At 43.4% G+C, this 14,588-nt stretch overlaps 1 protein-coding gene across 1 annotated transcript in view; it reads right to left on the bottom strand.

The window, feature by feature from the left end:
• Positions 1 to 13,963, bottom strand: part of DCST2 (DC-STAMP domain containing 2) — an 86,195-nt gene extending 72,232 nt beyond the window's left edge. Inside the window, exons 1-3 of the mRNA XM_053719670.1 lie at positions 13,609 to 13,963; positions 13,000 to 13,170; positions 12,817 to 12,918 (exon numbers count right to left, since the gene is read on the bottom strand). Of these exons, the coding sequence (XP_053575645.1) occupies positions 12,817 to 12,918; positions 13,000 to 13,170; positions 13,609 to 13,963 (628 nt within the window). The remainder of the gene's footprint in view (positions 1 to 12,816; positions 12,919 to 12,999; positions 13,171 to 13,608) is intronic.
• Positions 13,964 to 14,588: the final 625 nt, after the last annotated feature.

Below are 14,588 nucleotides of genomic sequence, written 5' to 3'. Positions count from 1 at the left end.
ATGGCAGTAAAGCCTGCGATGAGGTGGGATGACCGGGACATGGGGCTTTGGTTAAAAATCATGACGCCACTGAGATCGGTGCAGTCCTTTCGGTCGGGGGCCGGCAGTCCGGCCACAGCTACTTCCACATCGCAGTCCGCGAGCAGAAAAGGTTTCTGCTTTGCATACAATGAAGGGCAGTGTAAATGGGGAACTTCATGTAAGTTTCGACACGAATGCTCAGGTTGTGGCGGGGCCCACGCCTTTGCCAAGTGTTTCAGGAAAGGAAAAGTTGGTTGGAAAGCCGAGTCCCCTAAAGAAGGGGGTGTCCCCAATCAGGGTGGAAAAGATGGAGCCCTGGCTAGGTCATTACGCCAGTAGATGGGGCTGCAGGGAGGAAGCGGCAAGGTTATTACATGGATTTAGGTTTGGTTTTATCATTCCATCGGTTGGAGGTTCTGACCATTTTGTGGGCAATTTGAAATCGGCTAGGGAATGGTCGCAGGTGGTGAAAGAAAAATTGGGGAAGGAAGTGGAACTGGGTAGGATGGCGGGTCCTTTTGACGCCCCGCCTTTTCCAGGATTAAGGCTATCTCCGTTAGGAGTGGTCCCTAAGAAGGATCCTGGAAAATTTAGGCTGATACATCACCTATCCTTCCCGAAGGGTAATTCAGTGAATGAGGGGATCCCACCTGAACTGGCATCAGTAAAATATGCCTCATTTGACTCGGCGGTGGCTATGGTTAGGGCGGCAGGAAATGGAGCGCAGTTGGCAAAAGTTGACATTGAATCGGCTTTTCGGTTACTCCCAGTGCACCCAATCTCACACAAGTTGCTGGGGTGCTGTTTTGAAGAGAAAGTGTTCGTGGACCTATGCCTGCCCATGGGATGTTCCATAGCATGTGCATTATTTGAGAGTTTTAGCACTTTTTTGGAATGGGTGGTCAAGGTGCAGGCTGGATTTTCGTCGGTGGTACATTACCTGGACGATTTTCTATTTGTGGGTCCCGAGGGGACCGCAGTTTGCGAAAGGTTGAGAGATGTTTTTTACAGAGTAGCGGAAGATTTTGGAGTACCCATTGCAATGGAAAAATCTGAGGGTCCAGTGACAAAGCTGAATTTCCTAGGCATTACGATTGATTCTAGATTGATGGAGTGCAGGCTCACGGAGGATAAGGTGCAGGACCTAGTAAGCATCATCTTACGATTCTTGTCAGTTTCAAAAGTGCAACTAGTGCAAATGCAGTCCTTAATCGGCAAGCTAAACTTTGCATGCCGGATCATTCCAGTGGGTAGGGTGTTCTGTCGCAGGCTATCATTGGCGACAGCGGGCATTCAACAGCCGCATCATTTCATACGGCTGACGTCGCCCCTTAAGAAAGATCTCAAGGTATGGAAAGTATTTCTGGAGAATTTCAATGGGGTCGCGTTGATTCAGCCACCCAGAATATCGGGTGAGGAGCTTGGGCTAGTGACTGATGCTGCAGGGAGTAAAGGCTTTGGGGCAGTTTTTGGCAATGAATGGTGCGCGGCAGCGTGGCCAACAGAATGGTCTGCGAGTGAATTGATAACAAACTTGGTATTCCTAGAATTCTTTCCGATTTTGGTAGCATTGTTTGTTTGGAGCAGTGAACTTCGGGACAAGTCGCTCCTGTTGTTCACGGACAACATGAGTGTCGTGGCTGCAATTAATAGTTTGTCATCATCCTCGCAGGCGGTGATACGGCTGTTGAGGGTTTTTGTGCTGCAGTGTATGAGATTGAACATCTTGGTCAGGGCAAAGCACATACCTGGGGTGCAGAACTCAGTAGCTGACGCACTCTCTCGTTTTCAGTGGCAGCGCTTTCGGGAGCTGGCTCCGGGGGCAGACAAGTTGGGGAAGGAAGTTCCAGAACATTTATGGAGCCTTGGCTCGGGGGATTGGCAGAGGTGGTAAAATCTTCACTGGCCCCGAGTTCGTGGAGAGCATACGAAAAGATTTGGAGAGAGTGGGAACTTTTGCTAGTTCAGCAGGGAGTCACAGAGGGCGGACAAGGGTGTCAGAACCTCTTGTTGAAATGGATATGGCAGTGGAAGGGGTGTGGTTTATCCCCCTCCGCTATTGAAAAAAGGCTGACGGCGTTAGCCTTCAGATTTAAGTTGATGGGGATGGTCGATATCACCAAGATGTTTTGCGTCAGGCAAATTGTGAGAGGTTTGAAGAAAAAAAGAAGTGGGGCGGATAGTAGAAGGCCGATTTCCTTTTCCTTACTGGCACATCTTTGGAGAGTACTGAAGGTTGTGTGTAAATCCGAGTATGAAACAATACTTTTCCAAACGGCCTTTGCGTTGGCCTTCTTCGGAGCATTCCGGATATCAGAATTGATAAGTTGCTCGAAGAGTGCGCAAGGTGGAGTGGGTATTTGTGATATCGAGGTGACGGACTCATATGTGTCCATATTTTTGAAACGGTCAAAAAACTGATCAAGGAGGAAAGGGCAAAACGGTGAGGTTGTATCCCACGGGAGTGGAGTTGTGTCCGTGTAGGGCATTGCAAGAATTTTTGGCAATTAGACCAAAGATGGGAGGGTCATTGCTGTTGCATAAGGATAGCGAGGCTTTATCACAATTTCAATTCCGGAGGGTGTTAGGTAGGGCATTAGACACGGCAGGATTCAATCCAGGGGAATTTGGTTCACATTCCTTTAGGATAGGCGCGGCAACCGAGGCAGCCGCTCTGGGATTGGGGGAGGGAGTGGTAAAAGGGGTGGGGAGATGGTCATCCAAGTGTTATCGGACTTACGTCCGTCCTCATCTGTTGCTATAATCATGTGTTCCCCCCCCCTCCCCTCCTCCTCTTGTCTCACAGAGCCGCTGCAGGTCTGGTTAGTGGGCCATTCTTTCATTTATTGGGCTCGAAGGGCGGCAGGGTACAAGGAAGACGGCCTGCAGCTAGGCATTCCGAAAGAAAAAGCGGTTCTCCGGTGGTTCGGGATTCGGGGCCTGCGATGGGACCAAGTCGTTTTTTCTGTCGTCGGGTATGCCAAACAATTTACCCGTCCTGACGTATTGGTCATTCATGCCGGTGGAAACGATCTGGGGTCTCTGCCACAAAAAGAGCTGGTCAGGAGGATTAAGAGAGATATGTCAAGATTACGAGAATTATTTCCCGGGATAAGGATCGTTTGGTCCACAATGGTCCCGCGCTTACATTGGAGAACAGCATGGGACCAGGCTAGGTTGGATAATAGTAGGCGAAAAGTGAACAAATTGGTCACAGCATTTATGAAGAAGATTAGTGGGGAAGTGGTCCATCATGAAGACCTAGAGGACGTGGGAAAAGGTGAATTTTACCTACAGGACGGTGTTCACCTGAACGAATTTGGATTACGGCTTTTCATCCTAGCCATTCGGGAAAGACTCCAATTGCTGATGTGATTGGTGGGGGAACTGGGGAAGAGGTGTCTTCCCAGTTGGTGGCGGTGTGCTAGCATCATCAATTGGCAGACCAAGGCAAGAAGTGGTTGGTGGTTAGCCTCCCAATGGGTGGGGAGAGCTAGGTAATTGGCTCCTTGGGCACGGGGTCCCTTGGAGCTGGTATTTGGTGGTTGGAACGGACTTAGCGCCTTGCGAAGTCCTGAGAAAAAGACGGCCTGGTCTAGTAGTGGTGATGATGAATTTTAACCCCTTGGGGTGGGGGGTTAAGAAAAAGGGAGTAAAGTGATGCTAGCGCATTGAGAGTTGGGTTATTGTTATTATTGTTTTGTTATTGCACTTCGTTTATTTATTGATTTGGTTATTTAAATTATGTTAAATTAATAAACAGGCTGTGGCCAGAATTTTATACCATGATATACGAGTATGTTTCTTTATTCTTAAAGTAATAAGTTATTAATGATGTGGTTTGGTAAAGGGGCCGGTAATGGACGACTCAATAGGTCATGGGTGGGCCCCGGAGGCGTAAGACATGTAGGAGGAGGGGCCCGTTGACCGGATGGGAGGAGAAGGCCCCGGTCGCTGGGCGGAGCTCAGACAGGAAGTGACGTGCGAGGACCAGGGCGAGGCTAGGCAGTTCCTGATCTTACCTGGTCGCGGAAGCAGCTCCCGAAGATTGTCCCTCCCTCCCTCCCCAAAGAAAAGTAATGTTAAGTTAATAGGATTGTGAGGGTGCGATGGCCTAGGGGCCAGGGCGGTGTGCTAGCATCATCAATTGGCAGACCAAGGCAAGAAGTGGTTGGTGGTTAGCCTCCCAATGGGTGGGGAGAGCTAGGTAATTGGCTCCTTGGGCACGGGGTCCCTTGGAGCTGGTATTTGGTGGTTGGAACGGACTTAGCGCCTTGCGAAGTCCTGAGAAAAAGACGGCCTGGTCTAGTAGTGGTGATGATGAATTTTAACCCCTTGGGGTGGGGGGTTAAGAAAAAGGGAGTACAGTGATGCTAGCGCATTGAGAGTTGGGTTATTGTTATTATTGTTATTATTGTTTTGTTATTGCACTTCGTTTATTTATTGATTTGGTTATTTAAATTATGTTAAATTAATAAACAGGCTGTGGCCAGAATTTTATACCATGATATACGAGTATGTTTCTTTATTCTTAAAGTAATAAGTTATTAATGATGTGGTTTGGTAAAGGGGCCGGTAATGGACGACTCAATAGGTCATGAAATATTTACACACAAAGAAGGTAGAAATTGCTATTGTGGAGGAAACCCACCTAAAAAGTCTTGAACATCAAAAATTGAAACAGGGCTATGTAGGGGAAATCCTACACACTCCATATAAGGTGAAGGGGAGTTGCCCTCCTCTTTAGAAAACACCATAATTACTCCATACATCAGACCATTAAGGATCAGGAGGGTTGATAAATTATTATCAAACTGGAGGTTAATGGTTGTCCATTTATTCTGTGTGGGGTATATGGACCACATACACATAAGAAGGAGTTTTGGACACATTTTCTGAACCAACTTTTACAATTCTCTGACCTTCCCTTTGTGATTGGGGGAATTTCAACATATCACCTTGGGTATCCTCTTGCCCAATTGAATTCATGACAATCAAACTGGTTTTGTGAAGGGTAAAACCCCTCACTATTGGAGCATCCACAAAGATGGGAGTTCTTTGAATCTTGAGGAGACTTGCCTGCTGCTTGTGGACACCAAAAAAGTGTTTGACAAGATCCTCTGGGATAATTTATTCACTACTATAGTTAAATTAGGCATTCATGGTCCGTTGCTTCACCCTATTCAAAATATTTGTAACGCCGCACCACTCTAGCTGTTGCTAGGGGCGCGGCGTCTCCTTCCCTGCTCTTTGTCAGGGGCTGTGTCGGGTCCAGATGCATGCGGCACTGGTGTCCTCACCGCACGCTCCCCTCTCTAATGCCTGTCCGGATTCCTGTGGCGCGAATCCTGCGCCTATGTAAGTTGCTCAGAATGATCTATCACTGCCCAAGTATAGGTGTTACTTTGTGTTCTCCTGGGTGTGATAGATCGTTATTCTCTGGATTACCTTATTGTTGATTAATCTTGCCTGTCTGACTACTCTGCCTGTTAACCCCTAAATTGCTGGATTGATATACTGCTGTTGAACTCTGCTTGTCTGACCACTCTGCCTGTTAACCCCTAACTTTCTGGATTCATATACTGCTGCTGAACTCTGCTTGTCTGACCACTATGCTTGATTACCTCTATTGTTCTGGATTGCCTCTCTGTTGATAAACCCTTCCTGCCTGACCATTCTAGTGGTTTACCTTTGGACTGCTTTACCGTTGCCAAACCCTGCCTGCCTGAGCATTTTAGTGGTTTACCCTTGGACTGCTTTACCGTTGCCAAACCCTGCCTGCCTGATCATTCTAGTGGTTTACCCTTGGACTGCTCTGATTCCCTGCCTGTTGATGCTGAAGACTAGCCTGCCTGTGGTGAATGCCGCTTACCTCATCTTGCAAACTTTCTCTGCTCTGGGATATTCCCTATCATTCTGGTTCAACGCTGAGTTCGGTCTGATAGTGGAATATCCCACGAGCATTACATTATACTTAGGCCATGGAGCCAGATGAGGTAGCAAGAGCAGCTTATCTTCAGGGACAAATTTTGTCAACCCATACAGTTGCAGAGTATGGATTCCAAACTAGAGGCTATAACTGCTCAACTCTCTTCACTAGTTACAGCAACGAATACTGCTTCTGTTGTTGTACCGCCAGTCTCTGCTCCTAGTACTGCGGCTTCTTCCTCTGTTTCTTGAAGTATACCCCGGATACCATTAGCCATTAAGATGGCTTTGACTGAATGGCATCATTGGTTAGAGGGCACCGCCAATCCAATTCAGATTCTCACCTACCACAAGAATCTGACTAACCTAGAGACTGCTCATCGACTCAATCCTCAACAGGCCAGATGGGCCTTGTTCTTTTCCCGTTTTAACTTTGTGGTCTCTTATCTTCCTGGGACCAAGAACAAGAAGGCGGATGCCCTTTCCCATCAGTTCCCTCACTCAAGTGATTCCTCTGAAGCCCCTATATAATACATCATACCGCCCTCCTGTGTGGTTGCTCAACTAAATACCACCCTTCTGCAAAGACTGCAACGTGCCCAGTCTATTAAAACTCCTGGAGCCCCCGTGGCCTCCGATATCCTCTTTGTACATCTGAACCTACCCACCCCTGTGCTATCCTAGGCTCATGATAGTAAACTCTCAGGACATCCTGGTTTGACTAGGACTTTTAAGAGTCTTTCCCAACATGTATGTAACATACCTTTAAATCCTAAATACCTCCCATACTCCACTCTCCCTATAAATTTCCCCTTCCTGTGCTTCCAAATGGCTTATTGAGAATAACCTGAGTCTTGTTTCGCTCTCTTTACTTGAGAGTAGTTATTGTAGCCTGAACTTTTGCTACCATTGAATTACCGCAATCTATTTTCACTTTGCACAGACGCTGTCTGTGTTCTACCAGCTCTTTACCTACTATCTATATCAGCACTTTGGAATCCAAATCCACATCACATAGACGCCGTCTGTGTACTTCCAGCACAATCAAGCCTCACCTGACCATCAGACCGGATCTTTATACCTCCTCTAACAGACACTGTCTGTGTTGCTCCAGCTCACCTCTTTCAGCTGCACACTCTCCGGACCTTGCTCCATAAAAACAACTTCTGCAAACCACGCCGGTCTTACCTCATGTACTCTGTATATACCATACAGCCTTGACTTTCTTTAAGCATATTATATTGAACATTATGCATTATTCTGAACCATTTATACCTTGCATATCAAAGTGCCTAAAGCTCTCTATACTAACTGTGTCTTCCCTATCAGAACTTACACAGTTTGCTACCATTAGTTTACCAGCTGTTGTTTTACTGAAGGGTTATAATTTATTCTGGAAGTAACTTACTTTGACTTGCCATTGTCTGTGAGTTGTTTCTAAAGTGAACTTTGTTTCTTTTTGCTCAGTATCGCTGCTACATTCCAGGCACTTGCTCATTAACTATAACCTATAGTGAGCACATTTCACCTGTTCTCTGTAGCTACAAACACACATATTTTGGAATACACTGTATCCTTTTAGTAAAAAAAGGTTGTGCCTGACAGGTGGCCTACTATGAAGTCTGACGCTCAGGATTATGTAAAAGCCTGCACAACTTGTGCTGCCAACAAAACTCCCCAATCCTTGCCTCCTGGCTTGCTCCAACCATTGTCCATTCCCAAACAACCATGGACACATATAACTATGGACTTCATTGTGGACCTCCCACCTTCTGACCACCATACAGTTATCTGGGTTGTGGTGGATCGATTCTCCAGACTGGCTCATTTTGTACCCTTAACCCCTTAATGACCACAGCACTTTTCCATTTTATGTCCGTTTGGGACCAAGGCTATTTTTACATTTTTTGCGGTGTTTGTGTTTAGCTGTAATTTTCCTCTTACTCATTTACTGTACCCACACATATTATATACCGTTTTTCTCACCATTAAATGGACTTTCTAAAGATACCATTATTTTCATCATATCTTTTAAATTACTATAAACAAAATTATAAAATATGAGGAAAAAAATGGAAAAAAAACACACTTTTTCTAACTTTCACCCCCAAAATCTGTTACACATCTACAACCACCAAAAAACACCCATGCTAAATAGTTTCTAAATTTTGTCCTGAGTTTAGAAATACCCAATGTGTACATGTTCTTTGCTTTTTTTGCAAGTTATAGGGCAATAAATACAAGTAGCACTTTGCTATCTCCGAACCACATATTTTCAAAATTAGCGATAGTTACATTGGGACACCGATATCTTTCAGGAATCCCTGAATATCCCTTGACATGTATATATTTTATTTTAGAAGACATCCCAAAGTATTGATCTAGGCCCATTTTTGTATATTTCATGCCACCATTTCACCCCCAAATGCGATCAAATAAAAAAAATTGTTCACTTTTTCATAAATTGTTTCACAAACTTTAAGTTTCTCAATGAAATTATTTACAAACAACTTGTACAATTATGGCATACATGGTTGTAAATGCTTCTCTGGGATCCCCTTTGTTCATAAATAGCAGACATATATGGCTTTGGCGTTGCTTTTTGGTAATTAGAAGGCTCCTAAATGCCACTTCGCACCACACGTGTATTATGCCCAGCAATGAAGGGGTTAATTAGGGAGCATGTAGGGAGCTTGTAGGGTTAATTTTAGCTTTAGTGTAGTCTAGTAGACAACCCCACGTATTGATCTAGGCCCATTTTGGTATATTTCATGCCACCATTTTACCGCCAAATGCGATCAAATTAAAAAAAAAAAAACGTTAATTTTTTCACAATTTTACGTTTCTCACTGAAATTAATTACAAACAGCTTGTGCAATTATGGCACAAATGGTTGTAAATGCTTCTCTGGGATCCCCTTTGTTCAGAAATAGCAGACATACTGTATATGGTTTTGGCGTTGCTTTTTGGTAATTAGAAGGCTGCTAAATGCCGCTGCGCATCACACCTGTATTATGGCTAGCAGTGAAGGGGTTAATTAGGTAGCTTGTAGGGAGCTTGCAGGGTTAATTTTAGCTTTAGTGTAGAGATCAGCCTCCCACCTGACACATTACACCCCCTGATCCCTCCCAAACAGCTCTCTTCCCTCCCCCACCCCACAATTGTCCCCGCCATGTTAAGTACTGGAAGAAAGTCTGCCAGTACTAAAATAAAAGCTATCTTTGATGTTTTTTAAATTAAGCATATTTACATATGCTGCTCTGTAGGATCCCCCCTACCCCTAGCCGAGCTAGCAAGAAACACTCTCTTCTCTACGATGTGCTCCCTACTTCAAGCTGCAGCAGGGTATCAACCTTTTGTCTTCCCTCTTTCTGCTCAGTCCACTGGGGTTCCTGCTGCTGTACGTTCAGCTGTCTCTAGATACAAGAAGTTTGCTGATCATCATAGAGCCTGTGTACGTGCCATCTCAGTAGGTAAACGTGTTTGGGTCTCTACTCGACATATTAGTCTACGTCAACCCTGTCACAAACTAGGGCCTAAGTTTATCGGTCCTTACAAAGTCCTGAAAAGGCTGTCTCCTGTTGCCTACAAAGTGGCCTTGCCCAAAACCCTAGGCATACACCAAGTCTTCGACATCTCTCTACTCAAGCCTTACTTCAGGAATAGATATACCCGACTCAGAGCTCCTCCTCCTCCGCTTCTTGTTCATGGCGACCATGAAAATGAGGCTGCTAAGATCCTGGACTCCAGATACAGACGCAGACAACTGCAGTATCTTGTACATTGGAAGGGTTATTCTGTGGCAGATCGTTCCTGGGTTCCTGCCCGTGATGTACATGCTCCATATTTTGTCTCCAGATTCCATGTTGCTCATCATTTGAAGCTGACTCTGGTTCCCGGAGGGAACCCTTGAGAGGGGGGCTATGTCACGCCGCACCACTCTAGCTGTTGCTAGGGGCGTGACGTCTCCTTCCCTGCTCATTGTCAGGGGCTGTGTCGGGTCCAGATGCGTGCGGCGCTGATGTCATCGCCGCACGCTCTTCTCTCTGATGCCGGTCTGGATTAATGTGGCGCGAATCCAGCGCCTATGTAAGTTGCTCAGAACTATATATCACTGCCCAAGTATAGGTGTTACTTGGTGTTCTCCTGGGTGTGATAGATCGTTATTTTCTGGATTATCTTATTGTTGATGAATCTTGCCTGTCTGACTACTCTGCCTGTTAACCCCTAAATTGCTGGATTGATATACTGCTGCTGAACTCTGCTTGTCTGACCACTCTGCCTGTTAACCCCTAAATTGATGGATTGATATTCTGCTGCTGACCTCTTTTTGTCTGAACACTCTGCTTGATTAACCCCTATTGTTCTGGATTGCCTCTCTTGCCAAACCCTGCCTACCTGACCATTCTAGTGGTTTACCCTTGGACTGCTTTACCATTACCAAACCCTGCCTGCCTGACCATTCTAGTGGTTTACCCTTGGATTGCTCTGATTCCCTGCCTGTTGCCGCCGAAGACTATCCTGCCTGTGGTGAGTGCCGCTTACCTCATCTTGCGAACTTTCTCTGCTCTGGGATATTCCCTATCATTCCGGCACGACGCCAGGATAAGAAGACTACTGGCTGAGTTCGGTCTGATAGTGGAATATCCCACGAGCAATACAATGTTGACAGCATTCCACAATTGACCGTACTAGTTAATGGAACACCTTCGGTCCCCTGTCTCCACTACTCTTCCACCTAGCTATAGAGTCTCTAGCAAACAGAAGTAGAAAAGAATCAGAGGGTTTGCAAATTGAGAATGTAACCTCGCATTTATCCCTTTTTGCAGATGATATGATTTTTTTTTATACAGCAACCCCAAATTAATATTCCTAAAATAATGCAGATAATCTCTGAATTTAGTCATGTACAGTATCTAAGGCTAAGTATGTGATTGACTGGTTTATGAGTAAAAATCATTTTACTTATCAGAAGCTTGAAGAAGATGAGATAAAACCCTGGTCACTTGCTATGCTCCTGCACATGACATCATCACAGGCTGAGGCCATTATAGGGGATATCCCCCTTTTTCTAACAAATACTGCGTGCTTTGTGGAATATTTTCAAATGGTTTGTGGACTCACACAGAACACAGGGTAACCCCAACTTTCAGGTGGGTTTTACAACTAAGGCATTTCTTCAGTGGAAGGAAATGGGCGTGAAGTCAGTTTATCAGGTATTGTCGAATGAGGGAAATACAGTACTCTCCTTTAGAGAGTTACAATCTGAACATGGTATACCTCACTCACACCCCTTCGCCTATATCCAAAGGTCAGTGAATTGTTAAAAATCAAAGACTATGCCAAACAGAAATAGTGACATTTATAAACTAGTTCTCTGGGCTAAAAGTGGGTTGACTTCCATTTCTCTCACATACAAGTTATTACAGGAACAGACTAATAAGCTAACCTTACCAACTTTGAACAGGAAATGGACTACTCTCTTGGGAAGTGAGGTGTTGGATCCACTACTGTCACATAGTATTAAAAGTGTCAGAAAAGCAACATTATCTGCTGAGAAACGTGAGTCACATAATCAAATATTACACAATGCATACATCACCCCTATAATGTTCCATAGATGGTAGCCAGGAACATCTAGCTCCTGCGTTAAAGGGACACTAAACCCCAAAAAATTCTGCCATGATTGAGAAAACAATTTTAAACAAAATTCCAATTTACTTTTATTATCTAATTTGCTTAATTCTTTAAATATCCTTTTTTAGAAGAAATAGCAATGCACATGGGTGAGCCAATCACACAAGGCATCTGTGTGCAGCCACCAAAAAGCAGCTACTAAGCCTATCTAGATATGCTTTTCAGCAAAGGATAACAGGAAAATGAAGCAAATTAGATAATAGAAGTAAATTAGAAGGTTGTTTAAAAATGCAAGCTCTTTCTAAATCATGAAAGAAAAAATGTGGGTTTTATGTCCCTTTAAATGCGCTTTTCAGGGTCCAGATATCCTGCATATGTTGTTAAATTGACCTTGTTTGACAAGATTTTGGGGTTTGATAAAAAATTGGTTGGAATTAATTTGCTTTGAACAGATTAGATTTACTCCAAAGGCTGTAGTATTTGTAGTATTCTGAAATGTTTTGATTTTCTAGTAATTTCTATAGATATACTTCAGGAGTGGCGCCCTGGATATATAATAGCTGAGTGGTATTTTATCTAAACCAAAAGGCCTGATTGCTTCTATATCATAGAACTGGTTTTAGGTCTTCGTAAGTAATAATATTATTTTAGAAAAGATATTGCAGTTGTTTCTGCTAACATAACTTTTTGGACTCATTATTATAATCACTCAAAAGACTTATTTTTCTGAACCTTTGTAGACTCACATGGACCATTAGTGGCATTGTTTTTTTAGACTCCTGCTTGAATAATCTGATGTAATTATTTTGCTTATTGTGTATGTTCCAACTGCTTAAATAAAGTTTGAAAAAGATCTTAAAATGACATGCTCTATCTGAATCATGCAAGTTTAATTTTGGGGGACTTTCCTATCCCTTTAAAGTAAGCATTTTTTTATTAGGCTACAAAAGCTCTAGGTTTTCTCAATGAACTCCACGTTTAGGGACCTTGTATGTCAAGTAGGCTGAGATGTAATTTTGCAAATCATTCAGTCTTTCCAGGCCATTATCCAAAACCATGCATGAGCCACATCTCAGGTAAAAATGTGATAATTAAATGTAATAAAAGAGAATGAATTATGTTATAATACTTCTTAGGACACATTATTCTCTTATTCTAGAGATAATTATCATTCTCATAAACAAGACCATAGGAAAAGCAAACCATAACTGATTTGGTAGTTAAACTCACCTGCATGTTTCACTCCACTTACAATAGCCTTATACATCTTTCTGGCACGGTCTCCGACAAATTTCAGTTTTCTGCCAGCGTTTTTGAGATAGTCGATTGCACCTGTAAGACAGAAACTCATAAATCTTTACAGAAAGAGGAGCAGAGATTGCAGATATGTATGCATTGGAGATCTCGACGTACCCACTAATGGATGTTTTGCCTTCTCCAGAAGCTCCTTGGTTTGGTTAATTGCAAGTTCAACTCCGCATGAGACTGAACGAGCTGACTGGTGAAAATTTTCCAATATGTTATAAACTGGTCCCTGCATGGTCAATGATAAAATCACTACTATAATAACAGCTTCCGCCTGAGCTGTGGAGAAACACATCAATATAAATTTAAAGGGACAATAAACATTATTATTCCCTGCAATGCTTTTAAAGCTTTGCAGAATTACATTGTCTGGAAACCCCTTCACGCTTCTTAAAACTGTTGCATGTTATATCTCTGGACATCCTTAGGTTCTTTCTTACAGCCGTTCTGCCAACCCCTATTCTAGAGACCTTTTTTTTTTTTTAAAGGTAGGCAGGAGGTACAGCCAATCAGATGCCATACCCTGCACCCCATTGACTTTAATGGGTGTACACTCGCAACAGTGCAGTCACACAGAAATGAGCAGAGCATTACAAGTTTAGAAACATTGATACTCAAGCTTAGAAACTTTGAGCCCCTAAACAATGCAATCCTGCAATGCTTTAAAACCATTTTAGGACATAATAATGTTTAATAATAATAATGTTAGAATCTTACATGAGAAGTATGATGGCAACATAAGGAACACTGTGGCCCGGACTTTCTCGGATAGAGCCATGGCCATGGAGAGGAAAAAACCGATACACACGGTGGAAACAAGGCAGAACCACAAGTTGTAGTGTTTCACAAATAAGACAATTAGGGCATAGCTGGCTGTTAGCATAATGGCAACAGAAAAACCTCCAAAGCCTCTTAGCATTTGTTTACAAAAGTTGTCTTTGTGGAGTTTGCTCTTAAGCTTCTTTTTCTTATCTATGTAGTCATCAGCAGATACCTCATCTAGTGCCTTGCAGCAGTTATAACACTCGCAACACTGATGACAGCACATACCAAGAATTCTCTTGCCACCCATTATGGTTGATTGTATGGGGCACTGTCCCTGCTATAGAGTAAAATATTAAAACAGTGTACTTCTGCAGTAAGTTGATAGAAAATACAATGTAAAATTAGGTATACTGTAAAATTGTTTTCCCTATTTTCCAATGCTTTGTTATACCAGCTGCAGAGTATAGAATGTATTAGAAATGGCATTTTCATGTTTATTTGTGTATATGAAATGGCTGGTTTTGTGCTTTGAAACCACAGCCTATTGAAATGGGTTGAGCTTGCAGGTAAAATTAGATCTCAATATGTTATCACTTTGGGGTAGATTTACCAATGTCTGTCCGACATGATACTCTTTAGGGTATCATGTCCGACAGACATTGCTGAATGCTGACAGCATATGCTGTCGGCATATATCATTACACAAGCAGTTCACCAGAACTACTTATGCAATTGCGTTCCCCTGCAGATTCGTGGCCAATCGGCCGCTACCAGGGGGTGTCAATCAGTTCGATCGTATAGGACAATTTATGGAGCAGCAGTCTTCATAACTGCTGCTTCATAACTGCTGTTTCCGGAGAGCCTGAAGGCTGGCACGGAAACAAGGGGAACCTCCTTGTTAAATCTACCCCTTTGTGTACACACACTTGCTT

This window comes from Bombina bombina, chromosome 1, assembly GCF_027579735.1.
Source record: "Bombina bombina isolate aBomBom1 chromosome 1, aBomBom1.pri, whole genome shotgun sequence".
Lineage (NCBI taxonomy): Eukaryota > Metazoa > Chordata > Amphibia > Anura > Bombinatoridae > Bombina > Bombina bombina.
This window is presented reverse-complemented; position numbering and strand designations above follow the sequence as displayed.